The sequence below is a fragment of the Canis lupus genome, chromosome 3, assembly GCF_003254725.2.
Source record: "Canis lupus dingo isolate Sandy chromosome 3, ASM325472v2, whole genome shotgun sequence".
NCBI lineage: Eukaryota > Metazoa > Chordata > Mammalia > Carnivora > Canidae > Canis > Canis lupus.
The window spans coordinates 69,579,494-69,595,382 of NC_064245.1; the positions used below are offsets into that span (position 1 = coordinate 69,579,494).

The 15,889-nt window shown below is 44.4% G+C and overlaps 1 protein-coding gene across 6 annotated transcripts in view; it reads left to right on the top strand.

Annotated features, from left to right (window-relative positions):
• The window catches only part of SLC2A9 (solute carrier family 2 member 9), a 227,177-nt gene that overhangs the window by 91,532 nt on the left and 119,756 nt on the right, over positions 1-15,889 (top strand). For all 6 annotated transcript variants that reach the window (XM_035714584.2, XM_025437830.3, XM_025437828.3 and 3 more), the window contains one exon: positions 2,754-2,899. In XM_035714584.2, coding sequence (XP_035570477.1) covers positions 2,754-2,899 — 146 coding nt within the window. The remainder of the gene's footprint in view (positions 1-2,753; positions 2,900-15,889) is intronic.

Genomic DNA, 15,889 nt, shown 5'->3' on the forward strand with positions numbered 1-15,889 from the left:
TTATATGAAAAAAAATCACCATTAATGAAAGGACGACCAGAGAGAGCAGGAAAATATTTTCAGTGAATGAAATTGACAAAGGGCACCATACAGAATACATTAAGAACTCTTACAAATCAAAAGTAAAAGGACAAAAAAACCTCTTACAAAAATAGCTGAGAGATGGAACAGGTATCTTCACAAAAATGGCCAAAAGATATATAAAATCACATTAGTATTCCTCAAAAAGTTAAAAATAGAACTCCCGTATGATCCAGTAATAGCACTACTGAGTACCCCAAAATACAAAATACAAAAACACTAATTCAAAGGGATACATACACCCCTATGTTTATGGCAGCATTATCTACAATAGCCAAATTATAGAAGCAGCCCAAGTGTCCCTCAATAGATGAATATATATATGGAATATTATTCAATCATCAAAAAGAATGAAATTTTGCCATTAGCAACAACATGGATATAGCTAATGAGTATAATGTTAAGCAGAATAAGTCAGAGAAAGACAAGTACCATATGATTTCACTCATATGTACAATTTGAGAAACAAAAAAGGAAAAAAGAGAGAGACAAACTAAGAAACAGACTCTTAACTATAGAGGACGCACTGATGGTGGTTACCAGAGAGGAGAGGGGTGGGGCATAGGTGAAATAGGTGATGGGGATTAAGGAGAGCATTTGTTGTGATAAGCACCAGGGGACGTATGAAAGTGTTAAATCATTATATCGTACACAAGAAACTAATATAACACTGTATGTTACTAAGTGGGATTAAAATAAAATAAAGTAAAAAAAATAAAATATATCACTAGTAGTTAAGGAAATTCAGATTAAAACTACAACTGCTAAAAATTAAAAAGACCACAATAATGTCAAATATTGGCAAAAATGTGGAGCAAAGTGTATTTCATGCATCTCTCATAAAGGTGTAGATTGGTATGATAATTCGGGGAAATTGGCTTTCTAAAACCCAACAAATGTATCATATGGTTGCTATATCTATCTATCTATCTATCTATCTATCTATCTATCTATCTATCTATAAAATAGCTAACTATATATATAGTTTATATATATATATATATATATATATATATATATATATAAACTTGCATACGTGTGTGCCAGAAGACTTGTGTAAGAATGTTTATGGGGCACTATTAGTGTTAATCCCAAACTAGAAAGCACTGAAGTGTCCATCAATAGGAAGGAGGGTGAAGTGTGATACACTCATACATTGAAATACTACACAGCAATAAAAGTAAATTAGTTACATGCTACAACATGGTTGCATTTCACATCCATGAGAAACACAAAAGAGATGAGAGACAAAAGAAATGCATCACCTATGATTCCATACACAGAGCTTTGGTGATAGCTGGCAGGCTGGCAGTGACCTCTGACAGGGAGAAGAGGGAGGATGAAGATTCTGAGTAAGCACAGGATGGGGGGCTTCTGGGTGCTGGCAGTGTAGGTTGATTCTTGCCCTGGGTGGGGGTTGCACAGATGAGAGGCATTTGTGTGCATTTGTGATGATTCACCAGACTTCATTGTGCAATTTAAGGATGTGTGTCATATTTTAATTTTCAGAAGTTAAGACTTATATTTAGTCAAATGCTTTGGACTGGACTCAATTTTTTCTGCACCCCAATAGGAAAACGCACATACCCAGTTGTCCCTAAAGTATTTCCTTCAGCATCTCTGATTTCCCTAGAGAATATTTTCTGAGGTCCTTTCTGCTTTCAACAGCTGAAAGCTGCTGCTCAAATTGAACTCTAGGAGGAATCGGAAAGCTAAGCTAGCCCCATGTGAGGGAGTGTGCCCCTGACTGCTCCTCGAGTACCATCAGGCCATGCAGCCTGAAGAGGGAGAAGGCATTCTGGAAGCTATGGCAGGCTCAGTACATTGGAACTGTTGTTGATGTTTTAGATAAGAGCCAGAGGCACACTGCCCTCTGCTCGCTTCCCGGAGTCTCTGCCCCCATCCAGCTAGCCACTGGGGCCTGTTTCCATGGACTAGTTGTAACCAAGGACCAGCTGGCTGGGGTGTGCAAGTCCCAATCACTGGTGCCCCACCACTGGGCCTTTCTGCAGCCTGGATTAAATAAATAATAGTATGGTGACAGTGTCATGGGGACTCATTCAGTACATGTCAATTAACGCCTGTCCTGGGACTGGCACTGCACTCTCACCATCACTACCACCACCACCTTCACCACCATCACCATCATCACTACCATCACCACTACCACCACCTCTACTACCATCACCTTCACCATCATTATCACCATCATCATCATCACCACCAATACCAATACCACCTCTACCACCCTCACCACCATTACCACCACCACCACCACCATCACCATCTCTACCATCACCATCATCATCACCACCACTACCAGTACCACCATAACCATCATCATTACCACCAACCACCACCATCATCACCATCTCTTCCATCACCAACACCACCACCACCTTCACCTCCACCATCACCACATCATCTATTTCTGCTTCTCTGAAATTTACCTCCAAGCCCCACCTTATGGATGAAATGATACAGGGCATGTGAAAGCATCAGCAGTCTGTGCAGAATGCTGGGAGTGGTGTTGTGGCTACACTGTTGTTCTTGTCAGAGCACGGCAGGAGGGGCTCTGACCAGTCTTCCTTGAGGACGATGGTCCTCTCCTTGACCAGAGTGCTCCTCCCTCAGAGAAGGCAGCCCTCTCAGCCACCATGTTTCCTTCACAGGCATCTCGCTCAGCGTGCTCCCCATGTACCTGAATGAGATCTCACCCAAGGAGATCCGTGGCGCTCTGGGGCAGGTGACTGCCATCTTCATCTGCATCGGTGTGTTCACCGGGCAGCTGCTGGGCCTGCCTGAGCTGCTGGGGAAGGTAAGCGTGGCTCACTGACCCACTGTGACCCTTCTCACCGTATACCATCCTCTCGGCTCCCCTGGTCCCTTCCAGGACCAAGGGTATTTGGAGGTGAGTCCTGCATCCAAATACTCATCCTTGTGTCTCAGAATTCCTGAGCACTCAGGTCCTTCACTTATTATTGGAGGAAAGTTGTTGAGTTCCTTCGATTGTGTTTGATTTTGGGGGGTTATTTTTTTAGAACATAAAGAATACATAACAAATTCAAACCTTATGGAATGTTAAGATCCACCTACCCAATAGCTGTTGTCAACAGCCCAATTTGTATTGATCCCGGCTTTCTTCTTTGCGTATACAAACCTATATAAACATCTATAGTTTTTTTTTTTAAATGGAATCATGCCATGAACATTGTTCTGCAGCTTGCTGTTTTCATTTACTACAGCTCAGGCATCTTTCCAAGATGTTCTGTTCCTTTGCCTCAGTGTTTTTTTCCTAAGTAAATATGTGATTGCATGATCTTCTTGTTTTGGAAGCAGGAGGGCCTGACTTTTGAATCCTGGTTCAACGGTTGATTTGCTGTGTAGCCTTGACAAGGAAGAAAGCCTCACCCAGGTTGGGGTGGGGAGGGCGGGATCAAAGAAGACTTCCCAAAAGAGGTGGCCTCTAAATGGAGCTCTGCAGGTGAGCAAGAGTTAGGCAGGTGACAATGGGGTTTGGAGAGAAGATATTGCAGAGAAAGGGATAATGGAAGAGAAGGCCTGAGATGAGGACTGGCCCTGCCAGGATTCAAGTACCTTGAGGGCTGAGGGAAGAACCTGTGTGGGGAGGTGCCTGTTTGCACCAGTAGGCTTCATCCCGGGGAACTAGGGAGCCCAGTGGCCCTTGAGCAGGGGAGTGACATGGCCAGGTCCAAGATAGGAGGTGGCTCTGGGGGTGGGGATGGTGTGGACTGCAGTGGGAAGAGTAGGAAGGGAGGGGAGGACCCAGCAGAGACTGGAGAGAGGGACAGAGGTGGTGGCCCTGGGGAGAGGGGGCAGGGATGGAGTCCACAGACTTGCTGCCACCAGGATGGGGGAAGAACAGCATGGCCTTCCCACGTACACTGGAGGATCCAGAGGGAGGGAGGAGTTGGAGCATTGGTGATGGTGGGATGCCCACTGCCCACCACGGCCTGGTGCTTGAACAGTGTACACCTGGCAAACCCTGTGAGCAGCACCCCTGTGGGGGGAGGCTGGCGGTAGGAGCAGACATGACTGCGCACAGTGCTTATTTTTTATGCCATCCAAATCCTCACAGCTACTCTGTGAGCAGCTCCCCTCCGCAGCTGTGGAAGTGGGAGCCGAGGGAGGTGAGGTATAGAACTGACTCATAAAAACATGGAGCTGAAACCAGGACCCGTAGGGGGCATGTCTTACACAGCTAAGAAGAGGGCACGCTGTGTTCTCGGGGAGTGTGAGCAGGATTCTGACACTGATTCTGATGTGCGGCTTCTTTCCCCACATCAGGCAATGCTCTGATACTGGCTGGGTGTCCTCTAATTCAGCTCAATTCTGACATCATCTACCTGGACACAGTGTCAGACCCCACGGGATAAGGGCTCAGTCCCACAAGACTGTCCCCACTTCAGATGCCAATTGCAAGTCCAGGTTGTCACCTGCGCTGCTGACTGGCTATAAATCAGTGGTTCCTACCACCTCCTCCTTGGGTCCGGTTATCTGGTTAGAACAGCTCATAGGACACAGGGGGCCAGTTGACTGACGAGAATGCTGGTTTATTATAAAAAGATAGAACTCAGAAGTGCCAGGTGAGAGAGACACACGGGGCAAGAGATGTGGAGGGCGTAGCTTCCCTGCCTTCTCCAGGGCGGCACTCTCCCAGAATCTCCATGGGTGCACCAATCTGGAAGCTCTCCGAACCCCATCCTTTGGGGGTTTTATGGAAGCTTCATTACAAAGGCAGGCAGGGTTGTTTATTGTTTAGACCATTGGCCATTGGTGTCAGAACTCAGTCTGCAGCCCCCTCCCTGGAGGTTTTGGGTCACTTGGTCAGCTCCACTGGCACCTAGCTCCCTTTTTTTTTTTTTTTTGTTAAAGATTTTATTTATTTATTCATGAGAGACACACACACACACACACAGAGAGGGAGGCAGAGACACAGGCAGAGGGAGAAGCAGGCTCCATGCAGGGAGCCCGATGCGGGACTCGATCCCGGGACTCCAGGATCATGCCCTGGGCCAAAGGCAGGCGCTAAACCTCTGAGCCACCCAGGGATCCCCACCTAGCTCCCTTTATAGGTGCTTTCCAGAAGACACTTCATTAACCTATTATTTTTCTTTTTTTTTCTTTTTATTTATTTATGATAGTCATCACAGAGAGAGAGAGAGAGGCAGAGACATAGGCAGAGGGAGAAGCAGGCTCCATGCACCGGGAGCCCGATGCGGGATTCGATCCTGGGTCTCCAGGACCGCGCCCTGGGCCAAAGGCAGGCGCTAAACCGCTGCGCCACCCAGGGATCCCCAACACTTCATTAACCTAAACTCAGGTGTGGCTTAAAAGGGTTTGGTGAATATCAAGACACTTTTATTACTCTTATCACTTAGGAAATTCCAAGGGTTTTAGGAGCTGGGTACCAGAAATCGGAGGAAGACCAAATATATGCTTCCCTTTATAAATCACAGTAAGATAGAAAGAGCTTAGGTAGGGAGAGGACAGGGCCCTTTAGTGCCTGAGCCTAGCAACCCTAGAGCCAGCTCCTGCCTCATTCAGGGAAGGTTTTATAAGCTGAGGAGTCAAGCATGGCAAGATAGTGGGAGCTGAATGACATTTATCATTTAAAAATAATTTCGAATGTTTGCTAACACTTTTTATTTTCTATGACTTTTTATACTTCACCTGATCCGGGTCACTTCAGAAGCATCTGCTTCTGCTCTTTCATTATCAACCCTCTTGGGTTTATGGCCATAGTTTTGTTTTTCCTCTTGCAAAAACAAAAACAATTCACACTTTACATTTGTGGTTGTCACATGCATGATGATTTCTATAATTAACGCAAGCACATCAAAATAGTCTCCTTACCAAAGTGAGATCCCACATTAAAGACTCTTTTGCTTTTTGTTTTTAAAATATTTTGAGATTCTAAAAGTCAACATTATGTGTGTGTGACAAAAATAAAGGCAATGTAACAATGACAGCCTGTGTCCCCTAAACATAAAAATGCATTTTAAAGCCAACGAATACGACTGTTGTCCTCCCAGAATAACAAAGGAAATAAGTATCTGCCTCCATAGAGGCTAAGCTTTCCCCTTTCAAGATTAGTTCCAACTCCTCATCACGCTCTCCTCTTGTAAATCAGTGTCAGGTCCTTTCTGCCCCTGGGCTCCTGTCTTAGCTCAGGCTGCTGTAACAGATGCCATAGGCTGGGCAGCTTACAAACAAGGCAGTTTGTCCCTCTCACAGTTCTGGAGGTGGGAAGTCTGAGATCAGGGGGCCAGATCTGGAGAGGGCTCACTTCCTGCCTTGTGGGTGGCCACCTTCTTTCTGTGTCCTCAAATGGGGAGAGAAACCTTTTTCAGGTCTTTTCGGATAAAGGCTCTGCCCTTATTACTTACTCACCTCGCAGACGCTACATGTCCTAGAGTCCCCGGCTTGGGGTTAGGTTTCAACATGTGAATTTTGGGAGGGACACAGACATTCCTCTGTCTTGCCTCTTCATTCCCTTACTCCTTTACTCATTCAATATACTCTTCAATACTGAGATGGATGCTGTAGCTGTAGCTTTGAGCAAGTACATGAACTGGGCGTATTCCTATTCTGACATTTAGAATGCTCCTGCTCTGCGGAGACCTTGTGACCCTAGGCAGGTCACCCGCGTCCATGAACCAGAGTCCTCCTTGGTAGCAGGCATGCTTGCAAGTCCCAAGTCCCCAAGCTCTACTCCAGCATGACTCTCTGGGGAATGTGTTTGGCAAACAGTGACACTATTCAGCATGTCCCCGGAACAGACACCTTGCACAGATGCCTGTCCCATGCTATTATTTCTGTTTGCTTCTGCATCTTTTCCCTCTGGTAGATCTTGTCTTTCTGATGTGTATGTAAACAAAATCCAGAGGTTGCAAGTTTATTCCCTCATTCAGCAAGTATTTAGAAAGCCGCTCTGTGTCAGGCTGGCTGCTGGTGGCCGTTCACAGAGATCAGACTAGTCCCTCCCCTTGGGGAGTTCATAGGAAACACAAGTAACCAAAGATCACCAGCATGACGGGGGAAAGGTAGGGCACTCTCCTAGGACAAGGTGCCAGGAATGGTTAGTTTTTCTGTAGAAGTGACATTTAAACTCATGCTTTGAGGATTAGTAGGATTTACCCAGGCCAGGCTGATGGAGATAGAGAGGGGAACAGAGGCAGGAGAGTGTTCCAGGCCAACGGGACAGTTTAAGTGAAGGCTCTGTCCAGAGGCAGAAACCCCAGGGGGGACTGGGAGGCACTGAAAGGGAGAGTAGGGAGGCACTGGAAAGGTAAGCAGAGGCCATATCCCGAGGGGCAGGAAGCCCACACACTGTGAGTACAATGAAGGTGGGCCTGTGGCGGCCAGGGGGACATGCCCTGTCCAGTGAGAGCAGCTCCTATTGTTTGCATGGCAGATACTGGGCTACAGCTGATAGATTTTTCTGATTTTCAATAGATGTTAGAATCAAGTATTTATGTCATTTTTTTTTATTTTTAAATATTGGAAACCAGTTGATCTTAAAAACAAAACAAAACAAAACAACCTCCCACTTATGGGCTGGATCCTGCCTGTGGGTGATTTTTCATATACTTTGATGGGGAGCATGAATACCTGTGGAGGCTTATCTTTATTCAAGAGCCCTGAGCAATCTTCCACGGGTAGAAGTAAGGCAACAATAAGATAAGATGTGCATTTGAGAAAAAGATGCCTGGTGGCTCCATCAGTTAAGTGTCCACCGCTTGATCTCAGCTCAGGTCTTTTTTTTTTTTTTTTTTTTAAGATTTATGTATCTATTTATTCAGAGAGAGAGAGGCAGAGACACGCAGAGGGAGAAGCAGGCTCCATGCAGGGAGCCTGACGTGGGACTCGATTCTGGGTCTCCAGGATCACATCCCGGGCTGCAGGCAGCGCTAAACCGCTGCGCCACAGGGGCTGCCCTCAGCTCAGGTCTTAATCTCATGGTCATGAGTTCAAGTCCCACATTGGGCTCCACACTGGACGTGGATCCTACTTAAAAAAAAAAAAACAAAAGGCTCGGGCTGCCATGTGGAGAAAATGTTGGATCCCAGTCAAACCCAAGAGACTGCACTGGTCCAGTGAAGAGACAGCTTGGATTAGAGTAGTGGCCATGGGCATGAGGGCAAGTGGACGAGGTCCTCTTGGTGAGTGGTGGGGTACAATGTCCAGGGGAGGAGAAGTCAGGATAACTCCTGGTGTCTGGCACGTTCCCAGGGAGAAGGGAATACCAGATGCTGAGCTAGGAAGCCCTAGAGGAGAAGCAGCTTTACAGGAGATGGGATGACCAGGTCACTGAAATGAAGTGCCCAAGTCACAGAACAACTTGAAGGCAGAGCTGATTTGAGAACACAGGGATGTGGATTCCCAGGCAGAGGTACTCCCTGCAGCACCAAGCCTGGTGCTGAGCAAAGGCACGGCACCGGCCTCTGGCCTGAGCCAGCTGAGGTGCGCCATGCTCCCTAGAGGCTGTCTTTTCCCATCAGGTTGGACTTTTCCAGAGTCTTGGACCTGGCTAGAGGATATATAACACAGCAAATGTCTTCTTTTCAAATCCATGCTCCAGGAAGATGGATATTGGGCTTCTGGCACGGGGAGGAAGGTCAAATGGAAACTTTCATTCATCTTTGTGGGCATTTGTGATGTTTTGGCTATGTGAGACCCAGTTATTTCTGAGTGTCAGAATTTCATTTTCTGTATTTTCATTGTACTTCTCCTTTACCTTCAAAGACAAAGACAACTGAGCTTGTGGAGAGAAAAAAAAAAAAAAAGCAAAGAGAGCATAACTGACTTTCCGTGCATGCAATTGCTTTGAAATGCAGAGGCTGGAGGAAGCAGTGGGAAGACTTTCAGAACAGGCCGCCAGAAGGCAAGACAGAGAAGTAAATGTAGGAATTAACACTTGTGCCGCAAATTTAATCAAAGACACATCGTAAAACATGTGGGAGTTGAACAAATATGTGACATTTTATGCTTCTAAAGGATATTTTAAAAACATATTAATTAGCTACTTCTCCTGCAGTGAGAAAGAAGAAAGGAACTTGGGTGAACGTTGTAGGCAGAGGTGCGAGAAGACAGGGGAACAGCGTGGGCCTGTCCATGCGTGGGTCGTTTGCCTTGAGTGGGGAGGCCAAGGGTGGGCATCCGTTCCCGGTGAGCTAGCAGGCTAGGCCAGACCCAATGGGGACCCCGAGTCCACCATTGTTCTCATGGGGACACTCCACAGACAACTTACATCCATTTTGTTCTTCTGTAGAAATATTTTGCACTCAGCTCAGAACACTTGAAAAACATAAAGAAGGAAGTAAAACCACTTGAAATTCTGGCACATGAGAGGAAGCAGGTCCTTTGAGTATTTTGGTCTATTTCTGTTTCCATATATCTGTTATGCAATAGCGATCAATACTATGCCTAGCTTTGTGTTTTTGCTTTAAAAAAAATCACCACTGGGGTTCCAGGGTGGCTCAGTTGATTAAGTGGTTAGGCATCTGCCTTCAGCTCAGGTCCTGATCCCAGGGTCCTGGGATTACACCCCACATCAGGCTCCCTGCTCAGCGGGGTGTCTGCTTCCCCTTCTCTCTCTGCCCTTCCCTCCCACCTCATGTGCTCGCTCTCTCAAATAAATAAAGAAAATATTTTTAAAATAAATTAATTAAAAATCACCACTATGTCAAAATCATTTCTGCATATCACTAAAGATTCTTTATAAGCACATTTGTAAAGTAAATAAATGTTCAGCATTCACATCATATTCCATCACAAAGGTACACTGCCAACATTGTACATTACTGAATGCCTTAGCCTTTGAGCTTTCACTGTGACTATTATCAAAACAAATACCTTTCAGAAATCTTTTTCTTTAAAGTTTTAATTTAAACTTCAGTTAGTTAACGCAGTGTAATATTAGTCACAGGCGTACAATATGGTGATTCAACACTTCCATACAACACCCGGTGCTCATCATGACAGGTGCACTTCCTACCCCCACCACCTGTTTCTTCCATCCCCCCACCCCTTCACGAATCTCTTAACTCTTTTCTATTAACTTACTTGATTTTTATGATTATGATGCACCTCTACCCATTATATACAATATGGAAGAATGTGGAAAATAAGAACATTAAAACTTCTATATTTTACCATTTCTGGATAAACATTCTAACAGTTTTAAATTTTTCTTGCCATTATTTTTAATCATAATCTTGCACACACACATACATTTAATTCACTCCATGTATAATTTTTAATATGCTGATTATTTTGCCACAGGTTGTGAAAAAAGGCATTGAAGTTAATTGACATGATAATTTTAATAACTGTACAATATATTATGAGTTACTATAGTCTGTTTCATTGTTCTTTTATTTTTGGGACATTTGGATTATTTCCAGTGTTTATTAGTGAAACACTGCAATTTGAAAACTTGAGACAAACAATCCTCTACATAAATCATTATTCAACTCTTTAATTCTTCATGTGGTTTAGTGCCCCAGAAATGGAAACAATAGTCAAAGAATATAAATTTATTTAAGGCTTTTTATACATATTATCAAATTTTTCTCCTGAGAGACTGACTTTCCCACCAGCAGTGTTCAAGAGCAAACATGTCACTTTGTCATCCATAAGCATTTAAATAACTCTGGTATCTTATAGGAAAAATAATATAGTATGGCATTATATTATTTTGGTGCTATAAGAAATTACCACAACAGATGGGCACCTGGGTGGCTCAGTTGGTTGAGCATCGGACTCTATTTCAGCTCAAGTCATGGTCTCAGGGTCATGAGATCAAGCCCCACATCAGGCTCCATGCTCAGCACAGAATCTTTCCCTCTACCTCTGTCCTTCCCCACACTTGTGCTTGCTCTTTCTCTCTCACTCTCTCTCACATCTCTCTCTCTCAAAGAAAAACTATGGAAAAGCTACTGACTGTATGTGGTAATCTGGAACTGTCTTTTGCCTTCTCATCGTTTCTTTTGTTTGCTTACCTAGACAATTCACACGAGTGATTATTGATAGCATTTGCAGAGACTGATGATTTGTCTCCTCCTTTCTAATAGTTATGCCTCTTACCTCTTTACTGACGTTCATGTCTTCTTGCATTGGCCAGGATGTTTCAGTGTTGACTGTAGGGAGCATCTTTGTTCTTCCTGATTTATTGGGAAACCTATTATGTTTCACTATTGGGTATGTTAATTTTTATTAATTTAAAGTTGATATTATTTACACTGGTGAGGAATTATCTATCCCATCTTGGTTTTAATAGACTATCTGCAATGTGTAAAATATCTTCTGATTTTTATTAAGCTAATGATGTTTTTTGTTACCTGACAATTACTGGATTTGTTAGAATATTAGAATGTCTTATATTAAACCATCCTTACATTCCTAGGATACATCTTCCTTGATCTTTGTGGAATATTTTTATATGTTGTTAAATTTGATTTATTCATATCTTATTTAGTGTTTATATACTTAGGTCCATAGATGAAATTTGTCCAGAGTTTTTAGAGTTTAACCCACATTTTTATCTTCTTTTATCTTTTACTCTTTCTAGAGCAGTTTCTGTAACATTAGTTGGTAATTAAAGCATCAGAAGAACTCACTAGTAAAACAGTCTAAACCTAGTCTTTTCAGGAGGAAATTCTTTGAAGAAACTTTATCAGCTTCTTTTTTAATAACCTAATCTATTTTCTCTTGGGTCAGTTTTGTTAATTTCTGTCTTTTTCAATAAAGTTATGTATTTTATTGACACAAATATGCATGCAGACATACATATATGAGTTTTAAAGTTCCATATTGATATGTGTTCTCACTCAATTTAGTTTTACTTACTGGATTTTCTCTCTCTCTTTGCTCTCTTTCTCTTTTCAAAAACAAGATTTTCAAGTTGTTGCCTCTGTTATTTCATAGGCTAAACTCTGTTATTCATTTTATTGCTTTTGGGTTTTATTAATTTCTGTTTTGTCATTATTATTCATAACATTTTTACTTTGAACAGAGATTTGCCAACATTCCTGAGATTGTAATATGCCACTTTCTCAATATGATTCTTTTCTAAATAATTCGTTGTTTTGATTTCATATTCAGAGCAATTATTTCAAATAATGTTCTCAATCCTCAAGTAGATGTGACTTTGTTATTGTCTCTCATTGCTAGTTTTGTTTTGTTGTAGAAAGAGAAAGTAATCCATTGTGTCTCCCATTCTGTGGCTGGTTTGTGATCAACCTGGGTAGGTATTCCATGTTTGCTTAAGGACAGTAGTTCTTTCTTATACCATTACACCATATAGACCTGGCATTACAAAATGATCATTATTTCATCACAGTAATTATTGTTGATCTACAAAAACAAAACATCTCATGCCAGAAAAATTCCCCATGATATTAAAAAGGGGTGAGAAAATGGGATTCTATAGCAGAAGAATAAAGTCCAAAGGGAAGGTCATGGAACAGCTCCAGCTGCAGCATAGTATGGTGTGGGATGGTACAGTGTGGGGTGGTATGGTATAGTGTGGGGCAGTGTGATACAGCATGGGGCAGCGTGGGGCAGTGCGGGGGTGTGGGGCAGTGTGGGGTGGTGTGGGGCTGTGTGGGGCAGTGTGGGGCAGTGGGGTACTGTGTGGGGCAGTGTGGCATAGTGAGGGGCAGTGTGGGGTACAGTGTGGTTCAGTGAGGTACGGTGAACTGCAGTGTAGTGTGGTGCAGTGGGGAGTGGTAAAGTGAGGTGTGGTGTGGTGCAGTGTGGGGCAGGGCAGTGGGCATGTGGGTTCCGGTACCAGACCAGTCCCTGCATCACTACCTGTGCACTGTGGGATTTTGAGTAGGTTAGAGAGCCTCTCTTGGCCTGTTTCCTCACCTCTTCAATGTGATTATAATGGCACCTGTTTCTTGGGGCTTTTGTAAGTCTTGAAGAAGGAAATGCATGTCAAGCACTTGGAACAGTGCTTACAGCTGGTGCTAAATTAATGTCAGCCAATATCTCATTTAATTCGTGTAGCAATATTATTACTTTCTATTCTACAGATTAAAAACTCAATCTCAGATGGGTTTAATAATTACCTAGCTGGCTGCAGCAGGAAGGCAGTCCTAAGCTTCCTGGCTTTGAAGCCTGTGACCTCTTTGCAGTAGAACCAAAGTCCTGACTTGTTTTAGGGGAACTCAGGAGGGTGTCCCCAAAGCTTAGAGTTCTGGGATAGGAATCCAGGCAGGGCTGTCTTCTCCAGTCTCATAATTTTCTCAAGTGGGCCCAACCCCTAAATGCATGAAAGTGCTTACTTTCTGTGAGCTTTTGATCCATAACGCTCTGGACTTCAAGCCCTGGAAGAAAAGAGAGCTTGATTTTTATAAGAATATAAGAAGAAACGTATTCATCTAAGTTAAAGTGATTTCAAGCCCCACACAACCCAACATTCTCTCCTGATAAGAATCGTCTTTATTGTTCAGTGACTTCGAAATCACACTTTTCCTCTTTGAAATGAAGAATCTCATTTTGGGCATGACCCAGATGCTTTCTATAGCTGGAGAAAACTCTCCGCTGGGTTGGGAACAGCCACAGAATGAATTTCCTTTGAAGGGAAACAGGAAACAAGAAAATTGGAGACTGTCACCCCTGCATTCTTCTCTCCCTTCAGAGCTCTGCACAGGTCGAGGCCCGTGCGCCTTCAAATGGCCCTCAGAGATCTGAATCTTCTCTTTTGGATAATTCAGCCTTTTCAGATGGAGCAGTTCGAGTCTTGTGAGCTTCCGGAGTCAGCTGTAATTCATAGTCTGCCTCTTTAACAATAGGAAAAGGAATTCTGTTCTGTGTGGGAAGCAGTAGAGCTAATGTCTGAAAATTGCCAGGGTTAGGGTTTAGTTGGTGACAGCCCACAGCTGTGGCCAATGTGCTGTTGTTCTGGGCCCCTCAAAGTGCGGCTCCTGCCCAGACCAGTTCCTTCTTAATCTGAAACTCTGGGGGCAGCTCAGCAATGTGTGCTTTAACGAGCCTTCCAGGTGCTTCTGATGCCCAGGCAAGTGATTCAAAGTGGGCACCCTGAGTCCAACAGCCAGGTTGGGATCTCAGCTCTACTACTCACTAGCTCTGCGACTTTGGACAGGTTACTCACCCTCTCTGTGCTTCGGTATCTTTGTTAGTATACGAAAATAAAGGCACACAACTCACAGAGTTGTTGTGAGAATTTATGTTCTTGGAACAATGCCTGGCTCGGAGAAGTCAGTTCCTTCATGTTAGTATTAGCTGTGTTTAGCTTCCCTGTGTGCAGGGTGTGTGCTGGACACTTGACATGCACGAGCTCTTTCCTGTGAGCCTTCAGAGTTGGTTGTTCTCACATCAGTCTTCCCGAAACAATCCCTTCTCAGATACTCTCTTTGTCCTGTTTTCGAGTCAAGTGGTCCTTCACCTGCTCGTCTTTCTCAGGAACTGAGGTCAAAGATCTCATCTTTGAATCATCCTGGGTCTGACTGTGGTGTCAGTGACGCTGAGATGCTCCCTAAATGTGGAAGGAATGCAAAACCTTCCTTGACCTTGGAATGATGAATACCCTAATTCATGAATTTTCTTTTTTTTCCCCTAAAGATACATTTTTCTTGGGGTGGGGGAGGGGCAGAGGGAGAGAATCTCAAACAGACTCCCTGCTGCGTGCATAGCCCGACAGACATGCGGCTCTATCTACTGATCCTGAGATCATGACCTGAGCCAAAACCAAGGGCTTAACTGACTGAGCCACCCAGACACCCCCCAACTCATGAATTTTCCAATGCTTCTTCACTTCCAAGAATGCAAACAGACCCTCTGCTCACCTGCTGTGAAGTGTGTGGGCAGCACTCAGGCCACTGAATACCGAGAGTGCTGTGACTTTGGGCAAATGACCTCTCCTGACCCCAAGCTCCTCATCACTGAGAAGACAGGCTTGCAGTGAAGTCACCCTGAGGCTCCTGTCTCCTTGAGCTTCTGGTTTGACGATTCATGTGGTGTGGTGATGCATGTCTCTGGCCTGGGGCCACTGGAGCCCCTCAGTCAGCCCAGCTGGTATCTCAGTCTACAAGCAAGGAAGGTTGGAGGGATATAGAGATAAATTTAATAGTTCTTGAAGCCATGTCATCTGGAATCTTAAAGAAGTCTTTGAAGCTTGCCTGAACTTTGTTGTCCTGTCTTCAAGACAGCTTCAGGGGAGAACAACTAGTTGGGCTGCCATCTGAGTGGTGGCTTGGAGTGGGTGTTAGAAGGTACAGAATTCCTAGCCCATGTAGGGAATGATGAGAGGTTCTGGAGATGGCTTGGCCATGAGGCTCCTGCCCCATGATTCCCGTGGCCCTACCAGCCAGGCTGGAATTGCCTTGGAGTGAAGCCTTGAAGGCAGAAGGATTCAGCAAAGATCAGGCCGAGAGCGGGGTCAGTGTCATCAGACCTGGGCCCAGAGCTCCAAGAGTTGACATCTGCTGTGGTCCCCTCTGTTCTAAGCTCGGTTAGATGTGTTATCTGTGCAATGGAATCCATGCAATGACCCATGATTTAAGCACCATCAATATCATCCCCATCTCACAGGTAAGAGCACGGGGACGTAGAGAGATTCAGGGTCACCCAGGTAAGCAGGCAACAGAGCTGGGTTTGGACACAGGTGCTAGGATCCTCACTATTGTCCATTTCAACCTAGGCCTTTCTCAAGCAGATGTCAGTTCAGTGGAAGCACTTACATCAAAATGCTCCCAGTCCCTGGTCAGCTCTTACTGTCTGGTGGGCCTGGCTGTAGCATGTTCCTATCAACAGA